Raw genomic sequence first — 24,291 nt, 5'->3', positions numbered from 1 at the left:
CCCACTTGTATGGAAAACCCAGGTCTTGCACCATAAGGTGGTTATAAGATAGATGAAGTGAAACACAAAATAATACAAAATCAAAAGTGAATCAAGCCAAACTCAACTAATAATGGGGAAGCAACTCCAAAGGTTTTTCCACTACAGAGTAGAGTCAATTGATTCATATTTGTATACAGATATGGGACATATTTTTTTCTAATTGCAGGGGCTGGAGTTTTACTATCCTTGTGTGCTGATAATAAATAACTTGCAATTGAAAGAATACCCTCCTTGTACTCAAAAGACAAGAGGTCAGATTCACTTTTCTGCCTGTGTGATTGTAAGCGAGTCTGATAACCTGTTTGAGCTTCAGTTTCTTCATCTATAAAATGAGGATAAAAGTCTTTACTTAAATCGTTGGAGTGTTTGATTCAACTTGTGACTGTGGCTACTATTATCTTGCATTCTGGAGCTTTCAACTAGTCCATGAGGTCCTGTGATCAATCTTCTCAACAAATTGATGTTTCATGGCTATATACTTTCCAAGCGGAAGTATATTTTTTTGATTCTAAAGGAACATTATTCTTCAGGGATAAGTGGAAAGTAAAACTACAACTTTGTAACTGAAGGCCTTTTGTACATGAGGGCACAATTACTTGAGGAGTTTCATTTATGTAAATAATGAAGTAACATATGCCTTTAAAACATAGAGAACCAAAAATAATTATATGTATTAGTTAGGTAAAACAAAGACAAGATAAATTTTACTTTTTTTTTCTCTAGAAATACTAGTAATATCTACGAAAATTGAGTGATAAAATGTACTTATGAAACAAAGCCATTTTCTGCCGTTTGCCAATCAAAATGAATAATTTTAAAGTCTCATTTTCAATTAGATTATTTTAATATTTAACTACCTAAAATGCCCCAATCATATTTTTTAGAAAATGGTTACACTATAATACTGCAGTTCTAATGATGACATTTTATTATGATAAAAATGACTTCATTAATTGACGACCATATATCAACTCATAAAGTAGATAAGGGATATAAAAAGTTTTCAAGCCTAAGATAATATAAACCAATTTGAATTGTTTACATTTTCTTTTTTAGGAATAAACATGTATGATCCTTTTATTCTTACAAAATACATAAATTTATTTGTTATGAATTCACCTGCATTAAGTGGCCTATGAATTTCTTTTATAAGGTCTGCATAAGTCGGCAATATATTGATGTTATCCCAAATCTTACCATTAAGATATTCTAAAAATTAAAAATGTAATGTGTTTGCAGCATAATGATACAAGAGTTGACAAGTATTATATGGAAGTTTGTCCCAGATATTCCTATTTATGGCTTTGGATCTATTTTAGAATGTGTAAAACTTTTTTTAAAAAAAACATTGATGGCTTTCCAAGATATTTGAAATATGACCTTTTGAAGAAGTCAGTCTTGTTTCTCCTTTATTCTCTGCGTCCTTGAAAGAACATTCACAACTTCATAATGAAAATGATATCAAAAAGTCACTATACAGAGGATGAAAAATAGTACATTTAAGCATTACATGAGGGCTTTGTTTTAAGTTGAAAGTAACTGTGAAGTATAAAGCATCATTTAAACACAATTGTTGATTTCTGAAGCAAAATGTCTTTTGTTTTATAAAAGTCTTATTAATAAATATTAATGTTCAAGTCTTAATGCCATTAGATAAATATTTTTTTAAAGAAGACTTTTTACTGAATCTAGCTTAAGTAATTAACTTGTATATTTCCACATTTACAGGAAACAATTTAATTGTATGAGAAGCTTCTAAAAAGAATATAAACTGTAGTGTTAACTTACTTAAAGACAGCCATAAGCACTAAACATAAATATGTCTAATAATATCAAAGTATAATGTTACAACTGGACAATTCTTTCTTATTAAAGGAAGAATACATCATTCATTCATTCAATTGGTTTGTTGAATTGGAAAGGACATTTCCTCATCTCATTATTTCTCCAAGAGAGAATATGCTCAATTTTAATTTTTGATACACTATAATTTCTGAAAACAAAATGCAGTTAAATATTGTACTGAAGTTTTAGAAAATAATTGTGGAGGCCCAATTGAGTATTTATTTATGATATTGTAAGATTAAATAAGATAATATATGCAAAGTATATAGCATAGTCCTTTCTATAGGCTGTTCATTCAATAAACAAGAAAGGGTACAAAATCTATTATTTAAAAACCTAGGGCTAGATGTGTTTCAAAATTATCAATACTTTAAAATTTGAAAGGTAATATGGTACATATTCCTTGATACCCTGCAGAGTCCAAGACAGCATCCCATAATCAAACACATTAATATACCTGCAACAGTACATGTGAATATCTACTGTAAGTAGGATAAAGAAAGACTTTAAATAATCTTACTTCATTTCAGGTTTGATTTTGCCACCAATTGGGTTTGTGCCAAACATAAAAAAAAAAAAAAAGAAAACTCCTAGTTTCAGAACATTTTGGATTTTGGAATTGCAGTTAAGAGGTGGAGGACTGATAGTATTGTAATGCAATTGGACTAGGAAAATAGGGCTGTATCTACATCAAAAGGTTGAATGCATAATTTTAGAAATAGGGCAAACTAACTATTAATTAAGGAGGATTTACCTGACAATGTAACACACACAAACTTCAAATAAGCATTTTGCAAAATGTGAGAAAAAAAATCAGTAGAACCAAGGGGAAAAATAAAGTTTAGAATCGGAATAGATTTCCCTACGTGTAGTTAGAACATGGGAGTTAACCATCTTTGGCACTAGGTCCTCTCATCTTCTATTCTGTACATCCTTCTGTACATCTTCTGTACATCCTCCAACGATCATCTCAGCTATCACCTCAGTGTAGATGTTATGTAAATTTTATCCACAGTCCATACCTTACCTCTGAATTCCATACCCATAAATGCAGCTGCCTACTTCACATACCTTCTTGGACACTTTCAAAACATCACAAACTCAACGTGTTCAAAACTGAACTTATAATTCTCTGTCCCCCTCAAAAAACCTAGTCTTCTCTGTGAAAGCCATCACTATCTATTTAGTCACTTAAGCCAGAAACCTCAGGTGTCATTTCTTAATCCACTTCTAAACATCTCTTGAATCCATCTACTTGTTTCCATGTGACTATGCAACCCTTATCACATGACCCTAGTTCAAGCAGCCCTTTTTTCTTTCCTAAACTCTCTCATTTTACCTCTCTAAAATTCATCCCACTGAACTGCTACTGCCCCCTTTCTTATGATAAAGAAAATAAGACATCTTTCTATACCGAAAAGATTGCATGAATTGGCCCTACTGGCCTCCCCAGCCTCATACCACACTCTGCTCTAGTCCTATCATCTCCTTTCAGTGCATTTTTTCATCTTGTTTCTTCCCACCAGGGTCTTCACATATGCTGCTTTATCTCCCTAAATGTTTTTTCTACTCTTCCTCTCTTTATTTCCTACTCATCCTCCAGATCCAGCCCTATCATCCCTTCTTTAGGAAAGTTGTCCCTAACTTCTGTCTAGATAACCTTTTTCTACAGGCTCATAGTCATGTGTATCTCTCCTGCCTATCACTTGTTACACTTGAAAATTTACAGTCATTTGTGTGATTATTAGATTAAAATCTGTCTCTTCCACCTGTCCATAAGCTGCATGGGGAGAGGGACCATGTTTCACGTTATTCATCATTGTTACCCACACAACTGGCTACTATATATAGGCACACACATATCTATTAAGTGAATGAATCAATGAAATTAATAGCAGAAACTGTCATTTGAATGACTCGTTCCCATTTTATCTATGTCTTTCTGCTTGATTTTGTGACACCCTTTACTTTCACAGGGTTTATCACATTGTGTTATAATTATATTTTAATTATCTATTTCTCCTAGTAGACTGTGAACTCTTTGAAGACTGGGTTATGTCTATTTTGTTCATAATTATATCCCCAGAGCTTATCACAGTTGCATAAAACCTGATGTGTAGTGGCACTCAAAAATATTTATAGAATTAATGAATACTAAGCCTGAGAATGCAATGTCAAATATATGTTAAAGTATTATGGCTTAAGTTATCTGCATTTTTCATATTAACTTATTTTGGTTATTGATGATATTGCCAGTTGACTTTAGTGTGTACATGGCTGCTGTGTAATTTTGAAGTCAATGGGAAGTGGTCAGTGTCTGCTGTGATTCTTAGTTGATATTTATGGCTCTAAATTTCTATATACACATACTCTTATAAAACAGATCAGACTAAATAAACCACAGTTATTTCTGGCATTAGTTCTAATTCTTTTAAAGATATAAAATGGTAATTTTCCTGAGATACTAACATAAACAAAGCAAATCAATGCAAGTATAAATGGAGATAGATGGAGTTGTAAGGGAAGCTTAGTCTTTACAGTACTAATATGAGTGCTCATGGAGTGCAAGCATTTTTACTGCTAGAACACTATTGAATTAGGAAAACTATGCTTAATAATATTCATGCATCTTTAAAGTCTCTTAAGTGTGGATCTCTTCTAAAGACACACCATTGGAATTATCCAAATTCAAGTGATGGGGACTGAAGGAATATGTTACAATCACATTTTATATTATTATCCATTAAATAGCTTTGGATTATATAATGCTCAGCTGAAATATGCTGACAGTTATTCAGAAACCTAAGTAAAACTTTTGATGAACCCGGCCCTACTTTGTTCAGTAGTTATATCTCAATCAGACAAGCTCGACTGTATAATTTTAGGTTTAGTCAGGATGAGATTTATGGGTATATCATATCCAAAGACTGCTGTGAAGAAAGTAAGATTTGAAGAAACGAGTTATTAATCTTTGCTACAGAATATTAACAAACGTCATGTGGCTTTTATGAGTAGGTATCTAGGAGGTAGTAGATTCATAAGCCCCCCAAAATAGATTTCTTCTTATATACCTCTGCTACTAGGAACATAATTAATAGTTACCTATTACTCACTTGTGAAGTCCAAGCTTTTACTTCATTTATTAATTTCAACCTTAGTACAAAATTAACAAAATTAAATTAGGGTTGTCATGTTGTAGTGAATGGGATTGTCTGTCTTGCTTTTTGATGGGGCTGTGTGTATACACCTGCCTGTAGTGTGTGTGTGTGTGTGTGTGTTTAGCGGTAGTGCATGTGTTTTTATTTACTATCACTACATAGTAAATACGTATAGAATAAATATTTTTCTTGCTGAAAATATTTCTGTTTCTGTTTTTGCAGATAGTCTAAACACACTCATTAGGTAGGTGCCCATATTTGCCTGATTGATTTTTTTGGCTAGTCAAATTAATGGTGATAAAATGTCTTGTTATTCAGACGATTGCTTGTGTGATGTTTGCCACCACTTTTTAGTTTTGAATTTCAAAAGGCCAGTACCCAGAAGGTGTTTCATCTCCTCCCAGGTTCTGTGCCCTCAGTTTAGATAAGTGATCTCCAGGTGGATGGTGACACATGGATCATAGACCTGCTTTCTGGAGAGGAATGACTTTCCCTTGGGACTGGCTTTAACAAAGAACAAACTTTCATTAAATGTTTGCTGAGTGAATGTTAAAAGAATTAGCTGAGGGCTTTTACAATTATCTTATGGTTTCTCTATAAAAAGGTAACTTTTTAAAGAGGCTATCATATATATGCATATATATGAATTATGTTTAAAAGTATTTATATGATTTGTAGCAACATTTAAGAAGATATGGTACAAGTAGACAATATTATAGACAGAGAATCACAGGGTTGGTGAAATCCTTCAAAGTTGTTTTGTTTTTGTTTTTGTTTTTCTGTACAACTACCTACCCAATTGTTTCTAAAATTTCCTCATTCAAAATACTCCCCTTGTCCGCCTGCCGATGCAGGGGACACAGGTTCGTACCCCGGTCCGGGAAGATCCCACATGCCGCGGAGCGGCTGGGCCCGTGAGCCATGGCCGCTGAGCCTGCGCTCCGCAACGGGAGAGGCCAAAACAGTGAGAGGCCCGCGTAACCGCAAAAAAAAAAAAAAAGAAAAGAAAAAACAATACTCTCCTTGTTGTTTATCTACTGGATAGGACTGAAACCCATATGAGAACTAAATCAAAAGACTACAGTGTGGAACAATGAAACGTAAATTGGGAGAATTAATTCATGTATTTAGGAGCATAATTTGAAAACCGCTGTGTGAAAATAAGAATGCCTCCTTCTAGCCAGCACTGTTGCCTGGCCTGCATTACTCCATAGCTCTTCTACCTACCAGGAGATTTTAAATACAAATGCATATAGGGCCACATAACATTTTGTTAGCCTTAATTTCTAATTAAATATTTGCTGATTTACAGAGTTGAAACCTCCGAAGACTGATCTAAACTCTGGAATTAAAAAACAAAACAAACAAAAAAACCACTTCAGGTATCAGATACCCTAAATCATCTTCTGTTGTGTCAGAGAATGAGATCTGACCTTTTCTTATGGCATTGGGCTACTGGCTCATGGATTTCCATCAATGCTCTCAATAGTCAGGAGTCCTGCATCTATTCTAGTCTAAAAATAGGAGTAGGAAAAAAAAACCCGACAGATACATAAAAATTTTTTAACGTCTTTATTGGAGTATAATTGCTTTACAATGGTGTGTTTGTTTCTGCTGTATAACAAAGTGAATCAGCTATACATATATCCCCGTATCTCCTCTCTCTTGCGTCTCCCTCCCACCCTCCCTATCCCACCCCTCTAGGTGGACATAAAGCACCGAGCTGATCTCCCTGTGCCGTGCAGCTGCTTCCCACTAGCTATCTATTTTACATTTGATAGTGTATATATGTCAATGCTACTCTCTCACTTCGTCCTAGCTTACCCTTCCCCCTCCCCGTGTCCTCAAGTCCATTCTCTATGTCTGCGTCTTTACTCCTGTCCTGACCCCAGGTTCTTCAGAACTTTTTTGTTTGTTTGTTTTTAGATTCCATATATAGGTGTTAGCATACGGTATTTGTTTTCCTCGTTCTGACTTACTTCACTCTGTATGAGTCTCTAGGTCCATCCACCTCACTACAAATAACTCAATTTTGTTTCTTTTTATGGCTGAGTAATATTCCATTGTATATATGTGCCACATCTTCTTTATCCATTCATCTGTCGATGGACACTTAGGTTGCTTCCATGTCCTGGCTATTGTAAATAGAGCTGCAGTGAACATTGTGGTACATGACTCTTTTTGAATTAGATACATACATTTTGTATTTGTGATTGTGATTCCCCAGTGATTATATTTTGTACAACCAGAATTCTTTTTTCTTCCTGACCAATTTCTTCCCATTAACTTGTTGTACTTGCAGGAATTTATGTAGTTCTAATTAAAAAAAAATACTTCAATTGACCCATTAAGCACATTGCTCTTGTTCTCTTATTAATGAATCTAAGCATTTTTTAAAGCTCAATACATGCATTTCTAATTTTTAAAAAACCCACATCCCTTTATGAGAATATGAGAACTTAACTATATTTGAAGCATATTTAAAAAAATAATTGGATGTTTTAAGCTAAGTTTCATTTTTGTAACTCCAAATAATGGAACTTTTTGAAAAAAAACAACATAATTTCTATTGAAAGCCTAGGTTGAGATAATTGATATTGGGTTAATGGTCTAACCAGGTGATCCTCTAGGTTACTGTATTTAAATATGGAGTCTGAAATATAAATTGGTTTGGAAAACATTGCTCTGCCTGCTCTAAGTGCTGTCTAAGGTATCTAAGGGTCAAGTCAGATCACTATAAAGTTATATGTTTGGGCTTTCACTTGAGCTGATTCATATTATGCTTTGGGCCTTTGATCAAGAATAAATGTAGTGGATGTTGTGGTGCATGGCCAACATTATCCCCTTCATGACTAAACCACTCTTGCCTCCATCTGATCCTGTTTCCCTCACCCTACTGCAGCGCTGATTCTGAGAGCACCCCCCAATAAATATCCTACAGGCAAGTTTCAGATTATGTTTCCCGGCTAACTCAATTTAAGATGATAAATATTTATTTTTAAATATAGGCATATAAAGAATTTCACTGCCTATTTTGCAAGTTGGAATTTTGTTCAAGATATCATTCAAGTCTTCCATGAAAAAATCTAGTTTATAAATTCTCAGATATTATTCTGAAAAATATTTGTCTTTCCTCAGAGCTGGCATGATTTAATTACTTATTAAGAAATATATATTAGGTTGAACTATACAGAAGGGACAATTTGTAGATCAAAAATTGTCAAATATCTGCAATTTCACAAGGCTCCACCTAATACGTTTTTAAATTTTTCCTTTTTCCTTGGCTGTCAGGATGCTCATGGGTAAATTTTGTACTCGATTGCAATATTAATCTTCAGCCTACATTTTCTGGCATAAATACCTCTCACCACATTTACACCTCATATTTATTTATAATGTTTTGGAAAAGAGGGAGAATATAAGTAAATAAATTCTTTTAATTGAAATAAAACAGATCTCTGCACATACACAGAACCTTGGACTTAAGCTGACCATCATTATTTTTAGTTTGCAGTAACAGCATGCCAGAGAGATAATGCTGAGACATAATTCAGAGTTAGGAGATAATGTTTTACTTATTACTTTCAATAGCAAAACTTCCCTACATCTGGGTGGTCTTAGTCTCTTTGATAGTCCAAAGAACCAAATCACAATCTACAGCTGCTCTAGCCTTCTAGGTGAAGACTTTGGTATTCTGATTATGGTTTACCTGCTTCCTCTAGTGGGTTCCCAAAGCTCTCTGCAGTCACCATAGTTATTCACACACTGTACTTTAATGATTCATTCATAAAATCACTCATTGAACACATGTGAACACATATTTTTAAGTGCCTGCTCTGTGCCCCTCTCTGGGTTATGTATAGGAAGTATGGTAGTCCAGCAGCCAGCAAGATAAATGCAGCCCTTGCCCTTGGAGATCTCTTATTTTTCTTCCCTGACTAGACTACGAGCTCTTTGAAGGCAGATACTGTGGTTATCTCCCTTTTACCTTCAATGCACGACTCAGTGCACACACACTTGACACTCAAAAATATTTCTTAAATAAATGAATAAATGAACAATGGCAACATATAGTTTCATTTACTTCATCTCACCAAGTACCAAGACCTTCAGTGAAACCAATCCAATAGATAGTTTTATAGTTGTGTCTTCAGATCCCAGGCAATTTAAAAGTATTTTAGAATTGACTGCACATGGTTTAACTGATGTTTTACATTTAGTTGTCTCATTGTTCTGATATCAGTCCATGCTTGGAAAAGACGGAGGTTTACTGGGGAGTAATTTAATTACATTCCATTTAATCTTCCCTGGCTCCACTGATCTTTCAGACTCTCATGCTTAGTTTATAGATGTTGTATACAGATGTTGTATATAGATGTAGGATCCAAGAGAGTCTTCACGTTTGCCTGCTAAACCCTTGTAATTCCCTATAAATAACCAATAATTCAGGCAGAATTAGAATTTCATATTTTTTATTGTGTCTCTGTATAGAGTGATCTAATGAGATGGTAGTTTTGCTTTGAGAAAGGAAAAGTATTCATTTGAATTCCTTTTCATGACTAATATTTGTGACTGTCTCCCAACTTCTTTTCTTCTTTCATTTTGATCTTTTACGTTTGAGTTTTCCTTCTTTCTGTCCCCTATCCCAGGACCATCTCCTTCCAACACTTGATTTATAACCATTTTCTCTTTCAAATAGTTTTTTAAAACCACTGCTTCTTGTGGCATTCTAAATTCATTGTATATGTTACTGAGCTTTTGCTTTGTATTCCAGTCATTTCAATCAGGAGCCAATATCATGTAGTGTTTGGGAAACCAGGCCCTGTATTCCAGTTCCATCTTTTACTAGTGAAGTGATAACAGCCACACCATTTAACCTCTCTAAGTCTCAGTGGCTTCAATTATATGGTGCAATGGGGGTACTATTGATACCTATCTCCTAAGGTTGTAACAAGAATTAAATGAAACAATGTGTGTAAAATGCTTAACACAGTGCCTGATACCTGCTGCATATTATTATTTTTATCATCATCATCATTTTTGCTGTAGTTGATATTAATATTGCCCAAGTATATTGTAAATTCCTAGAGCCCTAGGATCACAGTTATGACTTCCCTTGGACTCCTGATGTAACACAAAACACAATAAGTACTCTAATGATGCTTTTAGCATCCATAGATGAAAAGTGAAAAATGAATTAGTTAATGAATGTTGTAAATTCTGATTCAACATACTTTTCTTAAAATAATATACAATGTCCTTTAGCATTCAGTTATGTTGTGTGAAAGTCATTCAGATTTGTGAATCTGAAAATGCTGTTTATAATGTATATTTTGTAAATGTATATGGATTAAGAAGGATTCATTTAAAACTGTAGGATAATCTAAATAGCTACCCCCAAAATTACCACAGGCATTTTAATGAAATGTTGTTTTACAACTTTAAAGCTCACAGCAATATAATTAGTAATATGTGTAATCTTTATTACTAATCTTAATCTTTTTTATATGACTGAAAAATTATTTTATGGTAGTACAATTAAAATAATGCTAAAAATGTCAGCATAACAGAATTAAACTAAAGTAACTACTACAATATTGTCCCCCAAACCAGCTAATTTAAATGCAAAATACTTTGTAAAGGCTATTTATCTGAGCTAATGCATGTTAAGGGATTTAAGGAGTAGTTTGTGTAGCTGAAATAAAAGGAAAAATAAGCACTGTACAGCAATCTTTACTATTGTTTAACACGAGGGAAATATTAAATAGGTTTATATATAGGCCACTTGAGGAAAATGTATTAGAAGTCACATCGCAGCATAGTAAATATAAAGGGGACTGGCAGGCAATACTATTTTCAGAGGTTTTTAACGGGAAAGCTTGAAATACTTCAAATTGTCCTTATACAAATAATGGTATATCATTAACTATGATAGCTAGACTGAAGATGCCCAGAATTTTATGTCTATTATTTGAAAAAGGGATTTCAATATACTGGATAGTTGCTTAGTTGGCACATGACACTGGTTAGATTTTTCTCTGAATGCTTCTTTCTGTCAATTCATAATGATTCTATCAAAGTATTGTTATTATAAAGTGAGAATATGGAAGGGTTTAAAATTAAGATTTTTAAAAAATTAAAATAAACTCAGTATAAGAACTCTGGAAAATACAGAAAACTGAAAAAAATCACCTAGATTTTCACCACCCATAAAGTATCAGGCAATATTTAGTATATATATTTCTAGTCTCTTCTCCCTCATGGATAATTTTTTAAAATCTTTAATTAAAAATAGAGTGATTATAGCCAATAGAATATTTATATGTAATATAAAGGAATACAAGAGATATATGTTATATAAAAATCACTAATAATAGTAAATCAGCTGTGTTTTCCTTTTATTATTTTAGTCATTCTTTTTCAGACCCTCAAAAAGTTTTGCTGCTTTTATATTTATTCCAAGTTGGTTTCAGTTGCATGTTATTTTAAGAGCTATTCTTAAACACTTGGTTAGCATTTAAAATATTTTAGTAAAGTTTAAATGACTTATCAAAAACTATAGTCCATTAATATCTTATGTAAATTATGACAGAAGCATAGACAATAAATTAGAAAGAAACTAGATGTTATAGTGTTTATTGTCATAATCCAATTGTTGAAAGTGGAACTCTTTTACCAGATGATGCTACACATTGCATTTGTTTGGTTTTTATTTGGTAGGTCCCAGCACACCTGGAAAGTTCTGCTAGGACTCAGCTACAGAAAGTTCAGAGACAGCAAGTAAAACCTTTCATGACCCTTGATCACCAGATCGTCCACCAGACTCTTAAGCGGTCACACCCTCCAACACCAAGCAGTGCACTTCTGGTACAGCATGGACACCAGTCTCCCGAGAGTAACACTGGACTCACTGGAAATCCACTCACCAAGTTGCTAACTCTTGGGAAAGAAGATGACAATGTAGAATGGCATGTATGTCTAATGGCTGCTTATGAAAATATATAATCAATTTCTTGGGGAAAAAAATACCTCAAGAAATTGAAGTCAAATTTTTATAGTAAACATTCCATATGCAAATTTATTTAACAAAAGGATGTCTTAATTTATTAATTTGTAATAATTAGTTATGCCCATAAGAATTGTTATGCATAAAATATAACAATTCATTTTTTAACACTCATTTCAGTTTTGTATAAGTGTGAGTCAAAGCAGGTTCTAATAGTAATATGTTAAGAAGATTTAGCTTTAATTGTAATGGTTTTCTGATAACTTTAGTTAAAACATTTATCAACAGTTACATTATCTGAAGTACCCATTAAGATAAAACAAGCAAAAGAATAAATAACAGTAAACATGTGTGCTAGAAATGTTTATCAGAATGAGACTAATAATCTTCTTGCACTTAATATTTTGTAGAATTATATCGGAATTTATTACTATTGATTATCCATTCATTTCTATTTTCAACAAATACTTGCCTACCATTTACTAAATAAGAGGAAATTAGAGGTGCTGAGGATACAAAATGAATGAGTGTCTAGCTTCGTGGAGTTCATAATTATTGTGACTTGCTTGTAAATGAACCTTCAAAAAATACTGAAGAATGAGTAGAAGTGGGAGAAAGCTAGAACTGGGTAAAAGATTTCCTTTAATATCTCAATGTAGAAAAACTACATCAGTAACTGAGCTTTCTATTCTTTTATTTTTCTTTTTTTCATTTGATTTTTAGATGGAGACATGGTTCTGTGATCTCCCAGATTTAATCTCCCAATCTACATTCCTGGTGATTATTACTGATTTCAGGTCACTGCTTTTTAGCTAAGTCTGTAGCCTCCAGTTACAAAAGAGCAATGCTCAGTATATCATTATTTGAATTCCAAATGATAGAGGAAGATTTTCTTTTGCAAATTTTATATTAATCTAGAAAAGAGAAAAGAATAAGGATCTGGTAGATTGTTTAATAAAATATAAAACAACCACAAAACAGGACTAGTTGAAATCCAAAACTGAACATAGATCTCTACATGTATATTTACTTAAACTTTTCAGTAGTGGATATACAAAGAATTTTCAAAAAAAAATGTAGAACTAGGTTCTCTATTCACTCTATGAAGATAATAAAAATATATGTAGGTTGAAAATCATCTGTACAGTAAATATTAGAACTCACCCCATACAATTTATCTTACAACCACCTTCTTCCCAAGTTCATTTCCTTGTGTGGAAGAGTGATTCCCAAAGGAAAAAACAAATCCCAAAGGATATGCATATGCCAGTCAATTCTAGGCAAAACCCAGAAAATGATCTTATTATGTGTCTTATGAAATATGTCTTCTAAAAAATAAGAAAGGATAAGTAACACATATCAGTCTTCTCGGTTTTTCTTAGATAACATTTTTATTCCTTAGGCACACAGATTACCTTTCATTTTATAATAAGTTTGTATAAGAGAAATTTACCTGATCTTAGTGGACCTTTAGGTGGTGTCAGTCAAAAGGAGTTGCATGGCTGGGAAGGGTTGAAAGCCTCATTAAGTGCCTCATTAAGTGGTCTACGTACAACATGCACATTGGCTGCAGACAAACACTTTCTATTTTTTTAAACATTGTTCTTTAAACTGTGTATATAAGTCTCTTCAACCATTAATGTCAATCATAATTTTATTCCACCTGTTATAGTTTTAATGTGTGTTCTCTTTGAATTTGACTTATCATGTACACATTTTCACATACTGCCATCAATTCAAGTCTTGCTATCTTTAGGAGCTAAGATGTATCCTACCTTCTTGCCATTTCCTAATATTCTTTTTTTTTAACATCTTTATTGGAGTATAATTGCTTTACAATGTTGCATTAGTTTCTGCTGTATAACAAAGTGAATCAGCTATATGTATACATATATCCCAATATCCCCTCCCTCTTGCATCTCCCTCCCACCCTCCCTATCCCACCCCTCTAGGTGGACACAAAGCACCGAGCTGTTCTCCCCGTGCGATGCAGCTGCTCCCCACTAGCTATTTATTTTACGTTTGGTAGTGTATATATGTCAATGCTACTCTCTCACTTCATCCCAGCTCACCCTTCCCCCTCCCTATGTCCTCAAGTCCATTCTTTTTTTTTTTTTTCTTTTTTAAAATTTATTTATGGCTGTGTTGGCTCCTTGTTTCTGTGCGAGGGCTTTCTCTAGTTGTGGCAAGCGGGGGCCACTCCTCATCGGGGTGCGCAGGTCTCTCACTATCACGGCCTCTCTTGTTGCGGAGCACAGGCTCCAGACGCACAGGCTCAGTAATTGTGGCTCACGGGGCTAGTTGCTCCGCGGCATGTGGGATCTTCCCAGACCAGGGCTCGAACCTGTGTCCCCTGCATTGGCAGGCAGATTCTCAACCACTGCACCACCAGGGAAGCCCCTCAAGTCCATTCTTTACGTCTGCGTCTTTATTTCTGTCCTTCCCCTAGGTTCATCAGAACCATTTTTTTTTTTTTTTTTTTAGATTCCATATATATGTGTTAGCTTACAGTACTTGTTTTTCTCTTTCTGACTTACTTCACTCTGTATGACAGACTCTAGGTCCATCCACCTCAGTACAAATAACTCAATTTCCTTTTTATGACTGAGTAATATTCTATTGTATATATGTGCCGCATCTTCTTTATCCATTCGTCTATCGATGGACACCTACGTTGCTTCCATGTTCCAGCTATTGAGAATAATGCTGCAATGAACATTGTGGTACATGACTCTTTGAATTATGGTTTTCTCAGGGTATATGCCCAGTAGTGGGATTGCTGGGTCATATGGTAGTTCTATTTTTAGTTTTTTAAGGAACCTCCATACTGTTCTCCATAGTGGCTGTATCAATTTCCATTCCCACCAACAGTGCAAGAGGGTTCCCTTTTCTCCACACCCTCTCCAACATTTATTGTTTGTAGATTTTTTGATGATGGCCATTCTGACCGGAGTGAGGTGATACCTCATTGTAGCTTTGATTTGCATTTCTCTAATGATTTGTGACGTTGAGCATCCTTTCATATGTTTGTTGGCAATCTGTATATCTTCTCTGGAGAAATGTCTGTTTAGATCTTCTGCCCAGTTTTGGATTGGGTTATTTGTATTTTTGATATTGAGCTGCATGAGCTCCTTATATATTTTGGAGATTAATCCTTTGTTGGTTGTTTCATTTGCAGATATTTTCTCCCATTCTGAGCATTGTCTTTTCATCTTGTTTATGGTTTCCTTTGCTGTGCAAAAGCTTTTACGTTTCATTAGGTCCCATTTATTTATTTGAACTGTGATTAAAAATCTTCCAACAAACAAAGCCCAGGACCAGATGGCTTCACAGGCGAATTCTATCAAACATTTAGAGAAGAGCTAACACTTATGCTTCTCAAACTCTTCCAAAATAGAGCAGAGGGAGGAACACTCCCAAACTCATTCTACGAAGCCACCATCACCCTGATACCAAAACCAGACAAAGATGTTACAAAAAAAGAAAACTACGGACCAATATCACTGATAAACATAGATGCAAAAATCCTCAACAAAATACTAGCAAACAGAATCCAACAGCACATTAAAAGGATCACACACAACCATCAAGTGGGGTTTATCCCAGGAATACAAGGTTTCTTCAATATTCGCAAATCAATCAATGTGATACACCATATTAACAAACTGAAGGATAAAAACCATATGATCATCTCAATAGATGCAGAAAAAGCTTTTGACAAAATTCAACACCGATTTATGATAAAAACTCTCCAGAAAGTAGTCATAGAGGGAACTTACCTCAACATCCTAATATTCTTTGATTGGTGCTAAGAGTCATTGTCACAAAGCAGATAGTTTGCAGTCTTCAGAGTCAGGCGCCATGAGGTTAGCACCACCACTTAGTTGTTGTGTGGTCTCAATCCTTAACCTCTCTCACCAACATTTCTATGGTTTGAAGAGTTGTCTTTTTTTAAAAAATATATATATATATATATTTATTTATTTACATTTATATTTATTTACATTTTATTTTTGGCTGTGTTGGGTCTTCATTGCGGCGAGTGGGGGCTACTCTTCATTGCAGTGTGCGGGCTTCTCATTGTGATGGCTTCTCTTGTTGTGGAGCACGAGCTCTAGACACACAGGCTTCAGTAGTTGTATGTGGGCTCAGTAGTTGTGGCTCACGGGCTCTAGAGTGCAGGCTCAGTAGTTATGGCACACGAGCTTTGTTGCTCCACGGCATGTGGGATCTTCCTGGACCAGGGCTTGAAGCTGTGTCCCCTACGTTGGCAGGCAGATTCTTAGGCACTGTGCCACCAGGGAAGTCGTTGAAGAGTTGTTTTCTTTTTTTTTTTTTTTAACGGTACGCGGACCTCTCACTGTTGTGGCCTCTCCTGTTGCGGAGCACAGGCTCTGGATGCGCAGGCTCAGTGGCCATGGCTCACGGACCCAGCTGCCCCGCGGCATGTGGGATCTTCCCGGACCGGGGCATGAACCCATGTCCCCTGCATCGGCAGGCGGACTCTCAACCACTGCGCCACCAGGGAAGCCTCTCTGATCTCTTTTTCTACGAGGTTTTCTTTTTGTTTTTGTTTTTGCTTTAGATTCCACCTATAAGTGAGATCATGCAGTATTTGTCTTTCTCTGTCTGACTTCCTTCCCTTAGCATAATGCCTTCAAGGCCTGCTTTTGCTGTATCCCGTAAGTTCTGGTATGTCGTGTCTCTATTTTTGTTTGTCTTAATAAACTTTTTTGTTTCCCTTTTAATTTCCTCTTTGATCCATTGAATGTTCAGGAGAGTGTTGTTTAATTTCCATGTGTTTGTGAATTTTCTAGTTTCCTCTTGTTGTTGACTTCTAGCTTCATGCCATTGTGATTAGAGAAGACACTTAGTGTGATTCCATTCTTCTTGAATTTGTTAAGACGTGTTTTGTGGTCTAACATATGGTATATCCTAGAAAATGTCACATGTATAGTTGAGAATAATGTGTATTCTGCTGTAACTAGATAGAATGTTCTTTATGTATCTTTTAGGTCCAGGAAGTCTATAGTGTTGATCAAATCCACTGTTTCCTTATTGATTCTCTGTGTGGATGATCTATCCATTGTTGAGTGGGGTAAAAAAGTCTTCAACTATTATTGTTTATAGCAACTATACCATTTATTTTTCTCTTTAGCTCTGTTAGTTTTTGCTTTATATACTTAGGTGCTGTGATGTTGGACTCATAAATAGTTACATCTTTTTGATGTATCATTATATAATGACCTTCTTTGTCTCTTTTTACCATTTTTAGTTTAGTCTGTTTTGTCTGATGTAAGCAATATAAGCTGTCTACCCCTGCTTTCTTTTGGTTACCACTGCTTGAAATGTCTTTTTCCATCCCTTCACTCTCAGCCTATTTGTGTCTTTAAGGTGAAAGTGAGTCTCCTATAGACAGCACATTTTGGATCTTCTTTTTTTAATCCATTCATCCATACTATGTCTTTGAATTGGAGAATTTAATCCATTTATATTTAAAGTAATTACTTATAGATAAGGGCTCACTACAATAAAATGTTTTTAGTTGTTTTCTGGTTATTTTGTAGCTCCATCATTCCCTGTTTCTTATCCTGCTATCATTTTTTGTGTTCTGCCTTTTGGTATCAATATGCTTTGACTTCTTTATTGAGCTCTTTTGCGTAATTACAACACTATAAGATTTTCCTGTGGTTATCATAAGGCTTACATAAAATAACTTAAACTTATAACATCCTATTTTAAATTGATAGCAACTTAACTTCAATAGAATATGTATTCTTTACACTTTTACTTCTTCTCCCCGTCACACTTTAGGTTATTGCTATTAAAATTTATACTTTTTAAAAATATTAGGTTATTAATAATAGATTATTCTATTTATTCTATTTCTTAATTTTGTTTAGTTATCTGTCTGTGTTTTCATGTAGGTCACTAAACTTCCTTAAAAGGATTATTCTGAATTCTTTATCTGACAGTTCATAGATCTCCATTTCTTTAGGGTCAGTTATTGGAGTTTAATTAGTTTCCTTTGGTGGTGTCATATTTACCTGATTTTTTATGATCCTTAATTTCTTATGTTGGTATCTGTGCATTTGAGTAATAGGGCTCCTCTTGCAGACTTTACAGGTTTGCTTTGCCAGAGACAGTTCTTCACCAGTCTGCTCAGTTTGGGTTTCTGGGTGTGTCTGCCACTAATGCCTTTGGGCAGGTGGAGCCTGATATTATGATATATTTGGGTGAGGCAACTGTTAGAACTCTGAAGACAGGGATTGGGGGTTGTGCCACTAGCTGAGAGCAGTTAGATAGGACTGTTGGCTTTGTTTCTTACTCAAGTGAGGCTGTGGAATGGGCTCCACAGTTGCCTGAATTCTCTGATCAGGCTTACTAGATGGTTGGGACTGGATATAGCAGGTGGGGCTATGAATTAGCTTCCCTGTCCTAGCAGGGAAGTAGGTCAGGGCCCAGGGCCTGTGCAGTTCATTGTTTGTAGGCCTGAATAAGGCCTGAGTATGCACTGAATTCCCTGGTCACGTGAGGCCACTGATTTTGCTATACACATAGGGGAAGCCATGGCTGTGCTCTCTGTTCAAGTGCCACTGTATGTGGGACTGTTGAATGGGCTATGCAACTTCCCATGTGTTCTGGTTAGGTTTCCTGGTTGGATGGGCTGAAGGCTGTATTCAATGATGAGCAAGACTATGAATTAGATTCTCTGCCCAGGCACAGTTGCGGAAGCTGCTCTAAAACAAGTAAAGCTCTTTGTTGTCTTAACTCAAGCTGACCCACACCCAAGTTCCTTGGCTGAACAGGGCTGCTGGCTTTGCTCTCCAGACTATCAGTTCTGTCTGCCCTTTGCTCAGCTTGAGTGCTGCTGTGCTGCAAAGCTTTCAGGTATTTTTGCTAACCCTTCTGATCAGTTGGGGCCAGAGGAATAGCCTTCCAGACTATTCTCAATTTTCCAAGGAGGTTCTCAGTTTGAGAGAGGCCAAGAGCTACCCTTGGCTATGAATTAATCTTCCTGCTTGTGCATAGCATGGGAAGACCCCATGACTGGTACTGGCTTTGCTCTGTGGGTGTTCTGCTCTGCCTGTCCACCTGCCTCTTGACTCAAACACCACTGTGCCTCACAACTTCCAGGAGTTGTCACTAGCTCTTCTGTTCAGATGGGGCTGGAAGGTACTTTTCACTGTGGGTGGGGCTATGACTCAGCACCTTGCCTGGTTGTGGACAAATGGGCTCTAGGGCTGATAAAACTCCTTTGAGGATCTGAATTAGTCAGATCTGTGCCCCCTCCCCCCAAGTTACCTGGTCAAATTGTACCCCTGATTTGGTTCTGCAGACCAACGATGTCGCTGGTTGGGTTTACTACTGAGGCACTGCAGATATGAACTGTCTGCCAAGATCTGTGTGTTGATTGTTGCAAGCCCCTCCCTGCTTCTCTGTCACAGATTCCCAGTGGCTGGGCCCCATAGATTCCTCTGCAATTCCCATAGTGTGAGATCAAAGTAGGGGCTCCCACAGAGCAGCCCACAATGTTGAAGAAGATGGGTTGTCCGCCCTGGGTTCTCTTTTCCCTCTGGACGAACCAGCGGCTCAGAGAAGACCTCTCTGCATAGAGTTGCACTGTCCTAGGGGAGGGTCAATGTGGTCAACGTGTAGCTGCTTCTCTCACCTGCTGATGCAGTCTGCCTTGATCTCTGAGGTTCAGGGGGTATTTCAGCCTCACCCCCGTGCTCTAGGTTTCTCTTAGTGGTGTCTTCTTTCTGAATAGATGTTAATTGTTCTCCTCATGATGGTGAGTGAATTCAGGAACTAACTATGTTGCCATCTTGGTGATGTCACTCTGATGCTTACATTTTTTGAAGTTTCTAACACAAGGGCAGTGGGATTGCTCAGGATTTGGTGGCTGTTGCCATATTTTGGTGTTTCTTTCTTCTATGCTTGTCCTCCTGTGACATCAAGGAACATTTCATTAATTCAAAGACCCCAGAAATCATAGCTACCACAGAATAAATCTATGAGAGCATCCATAGATTTAGGATTTGGGGGTTGGAATTAGGAGTAACTAGGTGATTAAAGCTCTCCAAGACAATCAGATATAAAGTTGAATAAGCATTTTATAGCATGGGTCTTTCCAAGATAAAATTCAAATTTGGACTCACGGCACACAGGACTCTTCCACACTTAACCCTTGCTACCCTACCCAGACTTATCATTACACATCTGCATGGTACTCTGTTCTTCAGCCATATAGTTCACTAGTGATTTTCACAGCGGCCAGGTTCTCCTTCCTTATATCCTTTCTTTACCGACTACTCATTCAATCTCCATTTATCTGGATAATTCTGACTGACTCTTCAAAATTCATCTCAGGTTTCTTCTTTCCCTGGGGGTATTCTGTGTGGATTAGGTGCCTATTCTCTGAGTTTTCATAGTAACACCTATATCATGTGGATAAAAATTGCTCTCATCGTAGCATTTTTACAGCACATGCTATATTTTAATTATTCCTTGTCTTGTTTTTCTTATCCTCTGTACTCTACAAGAACTCTAAGTTGAAGGGAAGAGAAAAAAAGGAAGGAAATAATTATACTATTATGTAGAAAGGGCTATGGTATATGTAGAAGTGTAGAAGTGCTGTTCTGCTTCAGAAGTATGTCAAGTAGACTTAGAGGAAAATGGCTAGTGGGGCAATTCAGCCAAGTAAGATAACATGAGCAAAAAATAGGAAACAGCATGAGGTGAGGAGAAAATGAGAGGCAGGTGATGACAAAAGGTCACAATAGAGAAGCAGATAATAGACAAATCACAGAAAGGCTGGTGCTCCATGTTAAGTAATTTCAAATCCTTGAAAGGCTTAAATGTAAGGGCTAGGGCAACATAATCAGATTTGACTTTAATATCACTCTGTCAACTATGTAGAAGAAACCTGGAGGGAGGGAGCGACCAGTGGGGAGGTTATTTCTATAGTAAAATGAGAGATGATGAGGCCTTATATTAGAACATGTTAGTACTGAGGTATCTGTGAGACCACCACGTGGAGATGCTGGTGACAGCTAGATATCCAAGTTTGTCTTGAGGAGGAATAATCTAGACTGGAAGAAGAGATTTAAGAATTGTCAGCCTATGGGTAGTACTTGAAAATTTGAATGAGGAAGAAAGCTCCTGAAGAACATGAAAACAATGAGGAGAGTAGGAAACCAAGGGTGGAATTGAGGAGATCACCCACATTTAAGGGGTGGTCAGAGGAAAAGGACTGTAAATGTAAAGTAAAAAGATAACTAGTGTGGTGCCACTGAAGGAACCGGTTTAAAGAAGGAGGAAATGACCCACATACTCAAATGTAGTGACTGAGTCTAATAAAATAAGGACTGATAAATACCTATTGAATTTATCAGTCAAGCAGTCAAAGAAAATAGCAACAAAAGGAATTTCAGTAAGATGGTGAGCAAGAACCATTCTGCTTTGAATTCAGAGTTAACAGGAAGTAGAGAGGTAGAACTCCTGGGGAGTTAGGGGTGGTTGGGCAGAAAGATAATAGGGTAAAAGCATAGAGAGTCATAATGAAAATTGTTCAGTTGATCTGCCATAGGGGGTCTTGATTGGATCTAAATGGAATATTGCATTTGATGAGTGAGATAATTGAATTTAAAATTTCAGAAATTGGGTGGTATAGACTAGAAGGTGATAGGACCCAGGCATGGCCTAGAGAATAGGTGAAGAGAAGGCTAAATTCAGATTTATGATTTTGAGAGTGGGGAGCTAAAATATTCAAGTACAATTGAATTTATTTTTCATAGATTTCTGACAGCTGTTGCTACAGAGTTTTTTAGGTGCATATGTATTCATGGTCACTTGGTACTATTTTTCCTTTAACATTTGATCTTGAATTTTATATGGTCTAATATTAACATTGCTACTGTTGCTTTCCTTTTGGTCATTTTTGTGGTACATTTTTGCACTTTATTTTCCGCTTTCTCTATTGTTTTATTTTAAACGTGTCCCTTATAGACAAAGTATTACAATACCTTTGAAAAATCCAATTTGAATGATAATTTCTTGGGCACTATTTTAACTCATTTACATTCTTGTAATTACCATTAGGATTTAATACTTACCTTTTTTCACATTTTTTTAATTACTATGCTTTCTGTTTCCTTATTTGCCATCTTTTTTTCTATCCTCTATTGGAAAGGTTGAATTTCTCTCTCTCTCTTTTTGGTTACACCTAACTTAAGACACAAAGCTATATTTCTTCTTTATCTATGTTATTGTTTAACAATATCTATGTCATACCTTTAAGTAAAAGTCTATCTGAGTATGGTCTTCTCCTTCTTGTTCTCACCTATCTTTCTGAATTGATATTTTTAGAATGAATACACACACACTCACACACACACATTCTTCTTATTTAGACCACAAACATTTTACTGTTACTTCCTCATTCTTATATTTTGTATTGATTTCATGGTTTTATTTATTATCTGACTAGTGTACTTCCTGAAAGAGTGTTTTCCGAAGGTCTTTTTGTCCTAAAACTTCTGAGTTTTTATGTCTAAGAAAAGCTTTATTTCATGCACATCCTAAAAGGATATTTTATTGGTTATAAATGTCTAGGTTCAAAATTCTTTACCTTTAACACTTCAAATGTTATCCTATTGTTTTCTTGCACACAGGGTTGTTGAGAAACTTGATTCTTAATCTTTTGTAGACCTTTACTTATAATCTTTTCCTTTGTCCTTGAGTCTCATTCTTTCCATACCTATTATTTCCATTTTTATTTTAGTCAAAATATTGTGTTCTTCCTTTGTATTTCATCATCTTCATTTATCACTTTGAGGACGCTTATTCTGCTGATTTGTAATTCTTCTTTTGTCTAATCTGTTCATTCTGTTTCATCTGATATAAAATGATGTGTTTGTTGTCTTTCTTAAAGTAGCAACTGGATTCCAAGGTGATTAATTATGAAGATTCCTGGAAGCTGTGAAGCAAAGTTTTGGGTTAGATTTTAAAGTCAATTTAGAATAATGGAAGAGACAACAACTCCAACAAATTAGGGGAAAAGATAGTCATGTAGGTGGATGACAGAAATGAGGGATAGAAGTGTTAAAGGCAAAAGTAGAGTCTCCAAGGAGGATGAACTTTGACATGTAGGAAAGAAGGGTTTCCTTCTAGAATAGAAGAAACCTGAGTATGTTTATAGGTAAGAGGAAAAAATGAGAGATGCAGGAGACTGAGTAATTTATGATGTAAACTTCCAGAAAGAAAAGGGACAAATGACATGTGTAATTTTTACTGAAACTATCAGAAATACTCCAAAGTAAACCATTTACCATGAATTGTGTTTAGCATCCTTCTTCCCTCAGATTTTCTTCACATCTGTTCAATACAAATTTGTTGTCCATTTAATGGTGGAGTAGTAATAAGAAAAATGTCATGAAATTAAAATTTGAGTTTGGTAACAATCAATAATATACTTGAAAACTTTCAGAAAGTGGACTAACCAAAAGAAAGAAAACATGTATATTTATTTTCCTAGATCCTTTAGAGATCTCTCAGTGCACATGGAATAACATCTAAAGTCCAGAACAGGGCCTAGAGCCACACTCTGGAATACGGTACCCAATGGCCACATGTGTGTGTGTGTGTGTGTGTTTAAATTTAATTTTAAATTAATTCAAATTCAATGCAATCTTTAAAAACTGAATGAAATAAAAAATTCAGTTCTTCAGAAACACTGGCTACATTTCAAGTGCTCATAGCCATATGTGTTTAGTTGCTACTGTATTGGACACTGTAGATATAGGACATTCCCATTGTTGCAGAAATTTCTGTTAGATACTACTGGTCCAGAGGATTCTAAGATGTAAGTTCCTTACCTACTTTTCATCTTCAACTCAACCCTCTCTTGCTCTTGCACACTCTTTTCCATTCCCCTTGCCTCCCCCCACTCTTTCTCAAACACTCTGAGGTTGTTTCCACATTAAGGTCTGTATTTTTGCTTTCTTTCAAGGACTACCCTTTCCTCACGTTATTTTTTTATATATAAATTTATTGATTGATTGATTGATTTTGGAGTGTGTTGGGTCTTCGTTTCTGTGTGAGGACTTTCTCTAGTTGCGGCGAGCGGGGGCCACTCTTCATCGCGGTGCGCGGGCCTCTCACTGTCACGGCCTCTCTTGTTGCGGAGCACAGGCTCCAGACGCGCAGGCTCAGTAGTTGTGGCTCACTGGCTTAGTT

At 35.9% G+C, this 24,291-nt stretch overlaps 1 protein-coding gene across 2 annotated transcripts in view; it reads left to right on the top strand.

Annotated features, from left to right (window-relative positions):
• TFEC (transcription factor EC) overlaps positions 1-24,291 on the top strand; it is a gene marked incomplete at both ends in the record, with an annotated part of 148,992 nt that overhangs the window by 90,174 nt on the left and 34,527 nt on the right. The window contains one exon of one of the 2 annotated variants that reach the window (XM_079711150.1): positions 11,766-12,017. In XM_079711150.1, coding sequence (XP_079567276.1) covers positions 11,766-12,017 — 252 coding nt within the window. Of the gene's footprint in view, positions 1-11,765; positions 12,018-24,291 lie in introns of those variants that run through there. The other variant, XM_079711151.1, reaches the window with a different exon arrangement.

The sequence above is a fragment of the Hyperoodon ampullatus genome, assembly GCF_949752795.1.
Source record: "Hyperoodon ampullatus genome assembly, chromosome: 9".
In the NCBI taxonomy this organism is placed as follows: domain Eukaryota; kingdom Metazoa; phylum Chordata; class Mammalia; order Artiodactyla; family Ziphiidae; genus Hyperoodon; species Hyperoodon ampullatus.
This window is presented reverse-complemented; position numbering and strand designations above follow the sequence as displayed.